The sequence below is a fragment of the Benincasa hispida genome, chromosome 1 (assembly GCF_009727055.1).
Source record: "Benincasa hispida cultivar B227 chromosome 1, ASM972705v1, whole genome shotgun sequence".
NCBI classification, from domain to species: Eukaryota; Viridiplantae; Streptophyta; class Magnoliopsida; order Cucurbitales; family Cucurbitaceae; genus Benincasa; species Benincasa hispida.
This window is the reverse complement of record NC_052349.1, coordinates 87732911-87746524: the sequence shown is the minus strand read 5'-3', so window position 1 is coordinate 87746524 and position 13614 is coordinate 87732911. Positions and strand designations below refer to the sequence as shown.

At 31.6% G+C, this 13614-nt stretch overlaps 2 protein-coding genes across 2 annotated transcripts; one reads left to right on the top strand and one right to left on the bottom strand.

Annotated features, from left to right (window-relative positions):
• Nucleotides 1–4096: 4096 nt before the first annotated feature.
• LOC120086289 lies at nucleotides 4097–9022 on the top strand. Its single transcript, XM_039042853.1, has one exon. It carries the CDS (start codon nucleotides 4561–4563, stop codon nucleotides 5332–5334), a length of 774 nt encoding a protein of 257 aa, XP_038898781.1. The 5' UTR covers nucleotides 4097–4560; the 3' UTR covers nucleotides 5335–9022.
• A 433-nt stretch (nucleotides 9023–9455) lies between these two features.
• Nucleotides 9456–10865, bottom strand: LOC120086296. Its single transcript, XM_039042865.1, has 2 exons — nucleotides 9942–10865; nucleotides 9456–9837 (listed from the first exon to the last, which is right to left on the bottom strand). Exons 1-2 carry the CDS (start codon nucleotides 10548–10550, stop codon nucleotides 9763–9765), a joined length of 684 nt encoding a protein of 227 aa, XP_038898793.1. The 5' UTR covers nucleotides 10551–10865; the 3' UTR covers nucleotides 9456–9762.
• Nucleotides 10866–13614: the final 2749 nt, after the last annotated feature.

The window sequence follows — 13614 nt, the reverse complement described above, 5'->3', positions numbered from 1 at the left end:
GCGAAAACTGAAATTATCCATATTAGCAACCATTTCATACAACCTATGCAAATAATCCACAAAGCTGAAATTAACATGAATTGAGTGCTTAAATCATGCTCGAATACCGATTACGAGAAAGCATGCAATTAGTAAAAACAAACAAAATCATTAAGTGCTCTAATTCATCAATTTTAGTATTTAAGAAAGCATGTTCACAAGATAAAAGAGAGGGTTTTTGATATACATTTGAAGACCTTCTTCAATCCACAAATTCTACTTCAATCTTGACTCCAAAAGTGTAGTAGACCACCACTTGATCTTCCCTACTATTTTTTCGGATCTTAAATTGAATTGTGTGATTCAAAATGAGCTTAGATTTAAGGAATTTTGGAGATCCCTAATTTTTCTTCTTAAGTTGAAGAACACTTCTTCAACAAAATTTCAGCAGAATTTTCTTTTGCATATACCTCCATCTCAGTTGAATCAACTGAGTTTTATTTACCTTAATTAGTGCAATTAAATTACACAACAAATTGACACCAAATCCACATCAAGTGAGTATATTAAAATGGAACTGTGAGTGTCAAAAGATGAAGAAACCCACTAAATTGGGGTTCTCAAATTTTTAGTTTAAATCCAATTTTCTTTAATTAAATTTTTAGAAATTAGATTAAAACTACAATTGAATTGAATTTTTTAATTTTTCAAAAATTTTAATAATTAATTTTAAATAAAATTAGTTTAAATAATTAATTAAAATAATTTAATATCCAATATTAAATTATTTACACCACCAATTCTACATACATGAATCCCCATTCATATAATTTTAATATTTAAATCATATTTAAATATTATCCAATTCTCCAATTTCGTTTAATTCGAAAATGAAACGTGTAATTATATCGTATATAATTATTAATTCCCTTAATTCAAATTTGAATACTTCCAATTTACTCTTCACTCTATCCTAAGGTTTAATCCGTTTGTGAGCTAGTAAGGAGACCTAATGGACCTATAGATCATGGGCTCCAACGATCCAAGATTAACCAGCTAAATTCTTTAACCCGAATTAACCAACATCCGTTAGCTACCGGATCACCCTACTAAAGTCCAGTAGTTGCACTCCCCTCAATTGTATCCACTCGATAATAACCATAATTAGTAAGTCAACCCTTCACAAGTTGTTTGTAATAACGGTTGGGACAAAAGTTGTTTTACCCCCAAATTCACATCTTGTTCCTTAAGTCCTGAACAGTTAATTTGTGATTCAATCACTAAATCGTGTCCTTCTCGGGCCAATGAGAGGGTGAGGCTCCTTGCTCAAGATCTAGAGTCAGCACTTACGGGAACAACCTCTCAACTATTCCTAAAAGCGAGTAGGAGTGAATTCCATATTGCACTTTATGTCCCAAAAATCTATCCGGTCTTACCCCTAAAATGAAAGGCTTATTGAGTCAGTGCTGTTGAGTCAATCCTCACCTATGCAAATCTAAGGATAATCTCGAATAAACAGGAGTTCATAGCTAGCTCAGGATTAAGGTCAAGTTACGTAGGTCATCGCTTTGAAATAATCAATCTTAAATAGTAAACAAGTAAGAGTGACTTATTTCTAAGATAAAGAATAAGATAAAAAGAAAAAATTAAGAGCTTGGAGAAAATAACAATGGTGGCTTTGAGGATTGCAAAAATATGTAATTGTTGTTTAATTTTGGAGAAGATGTAGAATTTAAGAAGAGAGGGAAATTGGTGAACATCACATTTAATTTGGGTCATTAGATCTTGGAAATGAAAAAAAAAATCAACGGTGAAGATTTTTCTTTTTTGAATCAATTAGACACAAGTAAAAAATAATATTAAATTTCTTTTCTTTAAAACTCAACAAAAAGTAAGAATCCACCATGTGTCCAAAACTACCGTTAGACACAAACATAAAATCAAATCAAATTCATTTTTCTTTTAAAATCATTTTCTTTTTTAAACCAATCCAAAATCTCAAAATCTCAAAAACCCACCACGTGTCTTCCTTCCATGCTACAAGTGGTACCTTTCAATTGGTCCACTTTGATGAGAAAAATTCTGTCATGTTATCAATTTGATATTTTTCCTTTAAGCTTGTTTTGATCATATTTTCTTCATTTGAACTCTTATTTGAGTGATTCAAATTGCATTGGAACCGTTGTTCCGAGCTCTATGTAATGAAAACTTCAAAACACTCAAATTGTTAATAAATAAAAGTATATTTATTACCATCAAAATATTAATTAATTAATTAATTAATTTGAGATTAAGGTTCAAAAGAAGCCAAAAATTAGTCTAAAGTAAGGGTATACATAGTTCGGGTTGGGCCGGGTTGGGAGAATTTTGTGGACCAATCCGAAAATTTGGGTTGGCTAATAATGAATCCTATTAGTTCATTTTTGGAGGGTCAACCCAACCCAACCCAAAATTTTTGGGTTGGGCCGTATTGGGCCACTGCGCTTACCAATTGGTAAATGCTACACGATTGCCTACCAATGCTATACGATCATCTACTAAATGCTATATGATCACTTACCAATTGGCAAATGCTATACGATCGCCTACCAATGCTATACAATTGTCTACTAAATGCTACACGATCGCTGAGTAATAAAATGTTATACGATCGCCTACCCAATGCTATACGATCGCTTACCAAATGCTACACGATCGCTGAGCTCGGCTACACGATCGTTGAATAACAAAATACTAAACGATCGCCTATCCAATGCTATATGATCACCTACTCAATGTTATACGACGGCTTACCAAATGCTACACGATCGCTGAGTAATGCTATACGATCTGCCGGTTTTATGTTTTCATTATATATATATATATATCCGGGTTGGGTCGGGTCTACCCAACCATGAAATTGGGTAACCCGAGACCCAACCCGAATTTAATATGTTTAAAATTTTTTAACCCAATCCAACCCAAAATAAAATCTAACCCAACCGCCCTTGCGATTTGGATTGGGTAGGGTCGGATTACTGGATTTTTTAAACCCCCCTAGTCTAAAGTCAATTTTAATAATATGGAAATATGTTTTAAATCTTTTCTATAACTAATTTTGAGTCGTCAATGACATAAACCTTTACATTTCTATACATTATCTATCACGTTCATTTCCATTTATTATTTCAAGAAGGGGAAAAAAAGCTATTTAGGTTTTCTTTTCTAGCATTTGAAAATTTAAACATTTAGATAAAGATTATCAAAATTGAGAAGGCACAAATAATTTATTTTTGTTCGTATGACATAAATTAAAATTAACTTAATCCTAAAGTTCAACTGTGTTTTGTATAATTTAATTTAAAAATAAGGTTATCTCATCCAATTGCCAAATTGCAACAGAGTATGAATTAATTGTGAGTTGGTAAAGGAGGCCTTAGTCTTCTTCTTTCTTTAATTTCATTTTTTTAATAATATATTAACTAATATAGAAGCTAAGTGATTTTTGTTTAAAACTCTACACTAATTTTTTAAAAAACAAAAACTCTACGGTAACTAAAGCATCTCAAATAATGATGATCACTATTTATTAATTTTAAATTATGATAAGTTTAGCTAATTTGAATCAAACTAAACCAAATTAAAAGTAAAATAAGAACATTTAATTTATATACTTGTTTTTTTTTAAACTAAGAAAATATAAATTTAAAAATAAAGAAAAAGAACTTCCAACACTGAAAACAAATAATGACTCTATAATTGATTTTGTTGTACTTTGCAGCAACGGCAACTGCTCAAACAACTCCATGATAAAGATCAAATTTCTTTTTCAACCTTATACAATTTTGTAATTTCGTATTGTACTAAAATAATAAAGTTTTAAAATTTGAAATATCACTAATATAAATATTATATAGATAATAAACCTTTTAACTTTTTAAGAAAAAAAATATTTATTGACTATGATAATTTAAATAATAAAATTGTTGAAAATATTTTCAAATATAGTGATGTCTATTAAGATAGAGAGTGATTTTGGTATATTTATAAATAAGTTGAGGATAAACGTTTTTATTTGGGTTATTTTGTTGTTTGTTGAAATATTCATAAAAGACGATAAAATTGTGAAATTTGGATAGGCATGGGGGAAAAGAGGAGATTGTATTATTTGTTGGGTCTTCGTCGGTGATAATAACGCTTCTTTTGTAGAAGCTTCCCCACTCCATTTAACCGCTCCCTTCTTTCTCTCTCTCTCTCTCTTCTCCACCTTCCTTTTCTTCTTCGTCTCCAAATTTGCAGATTCATCAGTTATTGTCCACGCCTTTTCTTTTGTTTTCTTCCTCTGGCAGTGTGCGAGAACGACATTTTTCTTCTTCATTTTCTTTTCCATTACAACATTCCATCTCTGCAACTCTGCTTCTTCGTTCGATCCCCCACACCTGTCGCTTTGCTTTTTGTTTTTGTGTTTGTTATTTTCTCTCTGCCCTCTGATTTTCAAAACCCAATTGGTTGATTCTCAATTTTCAACCATTTCTTTCCAAACCCATATGATTCCCCCTGCCATTTCTGACTGAAATTCTCTCTACAACTCTATTGCCCACCATGTGTTCGACAAAATGCCCACCTGGGATTTCACTGTCAAATGATCTTGTCCTCTCAGAGATTTTGCCCATCCAGCCACGTGAATCTTCTGAATTTGAGTTTTGTGTCAGCGGATGCTTTGAGTATGAATCTTCTTCTGCTGATGAGCTCTTCTTCAATGGCGTCATCATTCCCACTCAGAATCATCACAGGTTTGTGCACAGTAAACGAAGCCATCAACATGACAGTCCAATTTTACCTTCCTCACTTCCTCCTCTTCCTCCTGTTGTAGCAACAGAGAATTCAAAGAAAGAGAATACAGAGGAATTAGTTCATGGGGTGAATTCTGAGTTTGAGAAGAAGACTCGGTCCAAATCTTTCTGGGGGTTTCGGAGGAGTAATAGTGTTACATATGACAGTAGAAAGACTTCATTTTGCTCGCTACCACTTTTATCAAGAAGCAATTCTACTGGTTCAGTGCAAAACCCAAAACGAACACCATTGAAGGATGTGAAAAGCCACAATCCTGTTCTGCAGAAACAACATTCAGTTTCAGAAGGCAATTCCAAATCCTCATTTTTTACATCTCCATTTTCAAACTCTGCTGCAAATTCATATTCCAAACTCCAAAAGGCTCAGAAGAAGAACCAGGGAGGGTTTTATGGGAAGGGGAACAATCTCTCTGTGAATCCCATTTTGAATGTACCACCTCCTTACATCACCAAAGAAACTGCAAACATCTTTGGGTTGAGTTCTTTTTTACGTGGAGGCAAAGAAAAGAAGAGCAGAAAGTAATTTTTCTTCTTTTCTTTTTGTTATGCTTTTTGGTAACTGAATTCATTACACAAAGGCTAGATTTCTCAAAGCCTACTTGCCATATGATATGTGAACTGAAAGAGATAAGGTGGATTTTGTTTGGAGGGTGTGGCATTCTCTTGCATATGAACATGTCAAAACCTTGGGAGACAGAGAAACAGCAGCACCTTCCTAAGTTGGCTCTGCCATTCTTGTTCATACTCTCTCTCTCTCTCTCTCTCTCTCTGAAAAGATCATTTTTTTAGTGTCTTTTTTATCTGTGTTTACAGCTAATGATCAAAAACTTTTGATGGGTGTCTTTTTTTGGATGCCTTTTTTCTCCTAAGATGGGACAAGATTGAGTGTGTGAAGCAGATAGGAAATTCAAAATCTAAAGAAAAGCAAGCTGCCTTTTTCTGGTTTTGGTTTGGAGATTTCTCATTTGAAAAATGGCTGGTTTTAGCTTTTAGACACCCAAGAAATTAAAGTTGATCAAATTGGGGTGGGCTATTTTTGAATGATGGTTGTTTGTTCTCTGTTGGTTTGATTTGTGAAAGGTTTTGAAGATGGGACCATTACTCAGGATGCTTACACTGTCATGCAAGAACTGACAAACCTTCCTACCTAAAACTAAACCTACCTTTCTTGTTTTTGAAATATACTTTATGCATCATGGTCTCTCTCCATCTTTTTGCAGCTCATTTAAGGAGGTAGTTGGCCCAAATTTCAAGTGATGGAGTGGGTTAATTTTGCTAACTCATTTGAAGTTCTAATTATAATAGTTGGTTTTCAATTATTATAATCTATCATTCATTATATTATTACTATTCCAAATCCTTCTTTATTATAGTGTTTACTATTTGTTAATATAATAATCACTTATTATAATAACCTCTTAGTATTCTAATCAATTTGTTATAGTTTGTTGCATAGCAAAACTCCTTTTTATTTATATTTTTTAAAACTCTTTAAGATTTTTTTTTATGCGTGTAGTTAAGATGAACTCCAAAAAGATGAATACAGTCAACCCAAAATTGCTCTTCTTTTTCTCACTTCCCATATTTTGGCCTTTACCCATATTTCCGGGATAATGTGGAGCCGTGAACGATTGATTTTTTTATTTTTTTATTTTTTTTTAAATTTTAAAAAACACTATATTCAAATAATGTTGATGTCATTCTTACCCCCAAAGTTTATATTTTTAAATAAATTGCATTTCTGTCTCTATCGTAGGGATATATTATAAACAAAGCCAAGATTTTCTTAATGTCTTCTTAAATTTGATCCTCTTGTTATGGTTGAAATGATGGGGTCTGTCTTCTGGTAAAAAGGTACACGTTTCATGTTTTACCACTTTACCCCAATTTATCATTTCCCTCCACAAACAAGTGAATCTTTTATTCTCCTTTTCAATAGTCCAATAATTGTGTTATGGAAGATCGAACATTCGAATCTTTGATATAATAATTAATGTCTTATTTACTAAATAATGCTCGAATTGACAACTAGTGATAACAAATAACATCTCTTTTGCGATAATTTCATCTTTGTTTGGTCATGTGATTCATGTCTATCATTAAACCTCAAACTTTTTTTTTCTTTTCGAAAAAGTAATATATTATTTTTAATATATATACTATAAAAATGCTAAATTATAAGTCTCAAATGTCCGTCTGACAGATCAAACTACAAGTAGCATACATTAAGTCTTATACTTTTAATTTTATGCCTTCTAGGTCAACCAGTTAAAAAAATCTAATATATAAAAGAAAAAAACTTACTAAACGCTAAATTCAAAATTAAAATAAAAAATTATTAAATTCAAAACTATATTAGATACAAAAACTTATTGGATAACTTTTTAAAGTTATGGAAGCTTTGATATGTAACTAAACCGAGAGAAGGTCATTTTTAGCGAGAAACTAACTATTGTAGTTTTGAGATAGCATTCAGAATAAGTCTTCCACACAACAAAGATGAAGATGCATTTATTGCGTCAAATGCTTTCCAATCTCTACTTCTCTCATTTCTCTTGTTCCATACGGAAAACTTTCTACCTCTTCGAAAATACCATACAACTTCCAGCTGATTTTTTCAGGATTTTTTTTTCCAAAAAGTGTACAAATCACTCGTCTCGTCTCGTAGATGCACTTGTAAGCAAGATGCATTCGAACTGTCTGTCAAAACTGATCTACTTTCTATAAAGTTGAATCCTTTGAACGTTTTTACTTCTATGTTCTATACATCCTTCAAAGTTGAATCCTTTGTATCAGCTCAATTTTAGTTTTTTTTTTTTTTTTTTTTTTTTTTTTTTTTTTTTTTTGTTGCAACATGTAGGAATTTGAAGATTTGGATCTCCGACTTCAGCAGAGAGTACATACCAAATACGATTCAGGGCTATGTTCACTTCTCAAGCTCAAGCTCGAGCTCGGAGGATATCCATAGCCACCTTTTCTTCTATTCATATATTTCTGCAACAGTAAGCTTTAAAGCTTTGCTACCATCTTAAGAATTATTGTATGGTGCAGTGATTTATCTTAATGAAGAGGAGGACAATGAATAATTAGCCAACCAACTAAACAGAATGATTAACAGTAAAGCTAACACCCCTGTTTAACAGCAACATATCCCTACTATTACTTCACAATTAATGGCATCCTCTTAAACTTAACTTTAGAAAACAAAGTCATTATAAATAAACAGTCGAGTCAAGTCACCCATGGTATTAAATTTCTGTCGATATGTTGATATTCCATCAACATTGATATTTCCATTAAACTTATTTTATGCAAAATTTAATTTTATTGAAACTCTCGAGTTTAGGAAGATTTTTATTATTTTTATTTTTGGTTAACAATAGTAGGTGCATTAGCGAAAATTGAATAAAAGGTAAAAATTGTATGTCTAAAGTGTAGAGTCCAATTTGTTAAACTGAAGTCTAAGTTGAAAATTATTATAAATTGACAAGCTTAGGCGTATAAATAGACTTTTTTTTTTCTTCTCCAAAAAAGGAGGAAAAATACAAATTACCTGAAAGCTGCTTCATGGCGGCCAACAAATTGAATCAGGTAACTCCAATGTTGAAGTAGAAGCTGTTGTGATCATGCTGGTGGACTGCAGAAGGTTCGAAAAATAGCTATACAAGAAAGTTCATGCTCGTGCTATTTTGAAATGACTTTTCAAGTACTTAAAAATATAGTGTTAAGTGCAAAAAAAAGTGGTTTTTACGCATGTGGAAAGCATTCGAAACAAGCCGTTCATCTAGCTAATTGAATGATCTCCCAGTGAACTGATATTGATTTTGTTCCCATAAAAAAGACTCGATCTCACTCAAATTGCTGACAAACTGATTAAAGATGGTACTGATAAGATCATTAAAGACCTCTTTCAAAGGGACTACTACAGTTGCTTGAATGAGAGTAAAAGATTTCCTTGTGGAGTAAACTCCTTGAAGAACTTTGTCTAACAACAAGTACCTTATAGAAACTGAAAAATCTACAAACAAATGTACTTGGCTAAAATGATATCTAGGATGAGCAATACTTTGGTGCATCTTGGATTGCACCTATCTCTTTACAATTTACCTCAACCACATAGCAGAAAAAACTCGGAAAAGAAAAAGATGAGTTTGCCACCTGACAAACTGTGGTTGGACTATTAAATGAATTGAAAAAAAAAAAAAAAAAAATATGGGTGCAACCCAAAACACACCCCAGTATTTTTCATCTAGGAGGCAACAATGTGTACCAACTATTCCTCCCCCACCCCCAAATAAAGATAAGAAGGAGAAAAGGGAATGTATTATGCACTTTATGAAGCACCAGGATGCAAGCAAGAAATGAAAATAGAACAACTCAGAAATCAAGAATGTCAATTTTTAAAGAAAAGCGATGCAGCAATGAACATTCTTTATGCTTCACACAGAAATGCATATATGGAAAGAAAAAATAACGATAAATTAAGGAACTCCATTGCTCTTGGAAATTAGTTTCCTTCCATTGAAAAAAATGGCTTTACCTTTCATGTCAGGCTTTTAAAGCCACCACCAAAGCAATTGACAAAGAATACATAAAGGGTTCACTTCTCATAATAAAATAGAGTGCAACAATGTAGGTAATATGTACTTAATAGAAATTTTCTCCCATTGAATAGAGGTAAAGTTTACCTTACCCAATAACCAAATATGCCTTGCATTGCATAGCATTTCAGATAGTTAAGAGTTATACAGTGAGCAGAACAACTAAGAAACTTGGCAAACAAAATTTACAATTACTTCAACATTTATTTTGCTAATTATTTACACATCCTGTTTTTTGGCATTATTGTAACAGAAACTGAGAATATGTTACCACAACAGCAAAATGATTTCATGATCTCACCTGCATATCCAATTCCCAAATGGGAATTCACAGAAAGCAATGGAACCTTTCAAGCTTCAGGAACATCATCAACTTTATATGAATCTAGAGTAATTTCAGTCAGTAGCAGCCCAGGAAAAAGTGCCTACAAAATTATGAGTAAAATCAATAACCATTCAAACCCCATGATAAAAAAAAAAAAAATGAAACAATTCAGAAGAACAATGGAAAGAAATTCCAAATTCATACATCCATTTGCTTTTGTACAGCTCTTGGCCTCTTCTTTGGTCTCCTCGGTAGTCTACCAACCAGCACCGCAAAGTCCTCTTCAAGCTCTTCTTTCGACAACGAGACAAATAACGCAGTTCGATTCTTCTCCTTCTTGTTCATCATAGCCTTGGTTGAAGATGAACCCAATTCCGGATTCTTCTCTTCTTGAGGAGCCTTACATGCTGCTCTGCGAGTCCTCAAATTCCACGGCCGAGCCGCAGCGGATTCATCCTCGCCCCCTTCATCAGCAATTGAAAACTTGATTCTCTTCGATTCCTCCCTAATATCGAGCATGATCTTCTCTCGCATGATTTCGATGGAACTGCTTCGATCGTTGGTTGGTTTCTGTTTGGAATGATTTGGGTTCATCGGAGAAGAAAGCTTGGTGAAGTTCACGGGCTTAGAATTGATGGGTCTGGCCCGGAATTGATAGGATTTCGATTGGCGTTGAATAGAAGGATGATCAAGGGTAGAAGGGCTGGAGTTAGAAGAAACCTTCATACACTTGAGGAATCTCTGAGAACCCCATTTGAGATACGGCAAGGAGAAGTTGTGAAGTGGGTTTGATCTATCAGGCGGCATAGCCATGAGCTTGATTTGGAGCTTGCTAAGCTACGATAATTCTGTGAAAAATAGAGGAGCCCTTGAATTGAAGAACCTTGTTAGTGAAGTTAGGAGGCGAGAATCGCAATTGGGGTTGAGAAAAGCTTGAGGTCATGGAAATGGCGGAAAGAATTGCTTAAAGAATGAAAGGGAGAGAGGAGAAGAGGTGGGTCGGTTAAAAGAAACGGGCAAAGGCTTTGGGTGTGGCTGAGAGTAAAATGTTGGCAATGCCATTACTCACACAAGCTTTTCTTTTTTCGGGGGAAAAAGATGTAACATGTGGCTCCTAACGGTATGCAAAACTTCAAAACTTCACACGCCAAAGTGAAATTTTATATTGTACTCCCACTCTTCAAATAAATTTCATCCCCAAATATATATATAACTCTAATCAAATTAATTAAAAAACACCAGTGGTCCCTAAATTTTCATGAAAATTTAGTATATAAACTTTGGTTTGTAATAATTTAGTCTCTATAATTTCAATTTTGTAACATTTTAGTCCCTAAACTTTAATATGTAACCATTTGATTTTTATACTTTTAATTTTGTAACAATTTAGTTTTTAACGTAAAAAAAATATTATCAAAATTAGATCTCAACTTTAATTATTTTATGAGTCTCTAATTATTTGTTAGTTTATTTAAACAAGAAATCTCATTAAATGTTAATGCTAATTTTTAAAATATAAGGACTAAATTGTTACATAATAAAGTTTAGGGATTAAATTATTAAAAAAAAATTGAAAGTTTAAGGACTAAATTGTTACAAACCAAAGTCTAGGGACTAAATGGTTACTTTTATAAAAGTCTAGGGACTAAAAATGATTTTTAACCTATAAAATTTATCTCAGTATTACAAATATTTATTATTATTTTTTATTTATAAATATGTAGAGTGAAGGAATAAAAAGTTTTAATGCTAGGGTTGGTAGTTAAGCTTTATGATGGTTGACACATATATTTACTTGAATTGATTTTTTAATTTTTACAGAAATACCATTCTAAAATTTTCGTTCAAAGAATTGGTAAAAATAATAAACATTTCTATGTGGGTACAGCGAATTATCAAGTTTTTTTTTTTTTAAGGAAAAACAAATGTGTGACATGAAATAAATAGTATTAGATAGAAAAGGTTCTTGAAATACTATTTTAAAAATCAATCTATTGGTTCATTTTTTTAATGTATATGATTGAAAAACAATTCTTAAACAAATTATAATTTAAATAATTTGTAAATATGAAACTTTTTAAATTCTCGAGTCATTCATTGATATACCATTTATATAGTTTATAGGTAATAGATTACTGTCTTCGATAGATCATTTTAATAGTCTATCACTAACAAACTATTTTTATGTGCATCATTGATAAACCATTTCTACCTTTATCACTTATAGATGTATATAACATTATGTCAATTGTTGATTAACAAAATTATATATCTTATCGATAGCCTATTAATATTTCCATTTGCGATAGCTTTCTATCATTGATAGATTAATTTTCGTGCATATTAACAACCATTTTTACATGTTTGGCAATTTTTTTTTATTACTATCACTGATAGAACATTTTCATTTCTATCCATTATATATCTATTAATGATACAAATGATATATATTTATTATTGATATTTATCTATCAATTATATACATAACAAAAAATGACATGTTAGTGATACATTTTTATTAGTAATTTATTGTTATTTGATATCAATTTTTTTGTTGTTAATATTAAGTTTACTATTATTATGTTTTGATCTTTGGTATAATATATTGATGAATGATGATACGTAAACAACCACTAAAATAAAGAAAAATGGATCAATATCATTGATATAACATTTTTAATCCTTGACATTATAGATGTTGAAGAAACAAAAGAAACAGAGAATCACTTTGAAGAAATTTTTATTAAAAAGGTACAAAGAAGTACACTTTTGAGAGAATATTTTTTCACTGTCTCAAGACACACTCACTCACTTTTCACTCTAAGTTTTTCTAACTTTCTTGCTTTACTTGGTTCACATATGGATAGCAGTAAAGAATGGGGCTTGAAACTAGGTTTAAAGAAAGGTTAAAAGATATATTTACCGCTAGGCTTAACTACCATGGTAGTTTGTAATACATATAATACATAAAAACATAAAGTTGAGGGGGCTCAAGCCCCTTAGACCTTGACTAAATCCGCCCCTACACATGGGACCACACCTCATATTTATAGGCATGAAATTCTTGAAGTCCAAGTAAAAAGATTTTTTAGGTTGTTCTTGGATTGTAAATAATCTAGTTATTTTTTTTATTTATCTTAATCTAAAGGAATTCTCCTTGAATTTAAAGAAAGCATGCGACTAGATGTGTACATAACGCAACCCAAATGACCAAAATAAAGTTTCCAACCCAACCTTTAAAATTCGGGTTTGGTTGGGTTGGATTGTCAGGTTATAACTTATTATTTTTATTTTTAATGAAAAATATATAAATTTATATACAACACATGACTAATAAATAAGATATCATAAAATTAAAATGCTAAATACCAAATATCTATGATATTTACTATAAACTTTGGACAAGACAAATATCATAATAATTTTAAAAAATAAATATTAAAAATTCACAAATTAATCAATACAAAGTAATCAAACTTTAAACAAAGAGTAATATATATANTGGGTCAACCCAATTTTCTTTGTTGGCCAACCCACAACCCAACCCAACTCAGCTCAACCCAAGAACAAAACTAACCTAACCCAACCCTTACATTTTGAATTGGATAGTCCGGATTGTTCGGGTTGTCGGATTATTTGAACACCCCTACCTAGGACACTTGTAGATCTTTACTTTTATGTTATATTTACAATTTACATATTTCAACATAATTCTAGAAAATCCTAATTTACATATTTATATCATTTTGTTGATACTTCAAGAACTTTCTAGATTAGTTAGTGTTGCTTTATATTTTGATAGTATATTGGCAATAGAATAAATAGCAAATGAACATATTAACTACTACAAATTGAAAATGAAAGTTAATGTCATTGA

Excerpts from the sequence above, each read along its gene's own strand:
- LOC120086289 (XM_039042853.1), top strand. The coding sequence starts at position 4,561 with ATGTGTTCGACAAAATGCCCACCTGGGATTTCACTGTCAAATGATCTT.
- LOC120086296 (XM_039042865.1), bottom strand. The coding sequence starts at position 10,550 with ATGGCTATGCCGCCTGATAGATCAAACCCACTTCACAACTTCTCCTTG. Across the intron at positions 9,838-9,941 it reads CTGTACAAAAGCAAATGGAT|GCACTTTTTCCTGGGCTGCT; the intron begins GTATGAATTTGG and ends ATAATTTTGTAG.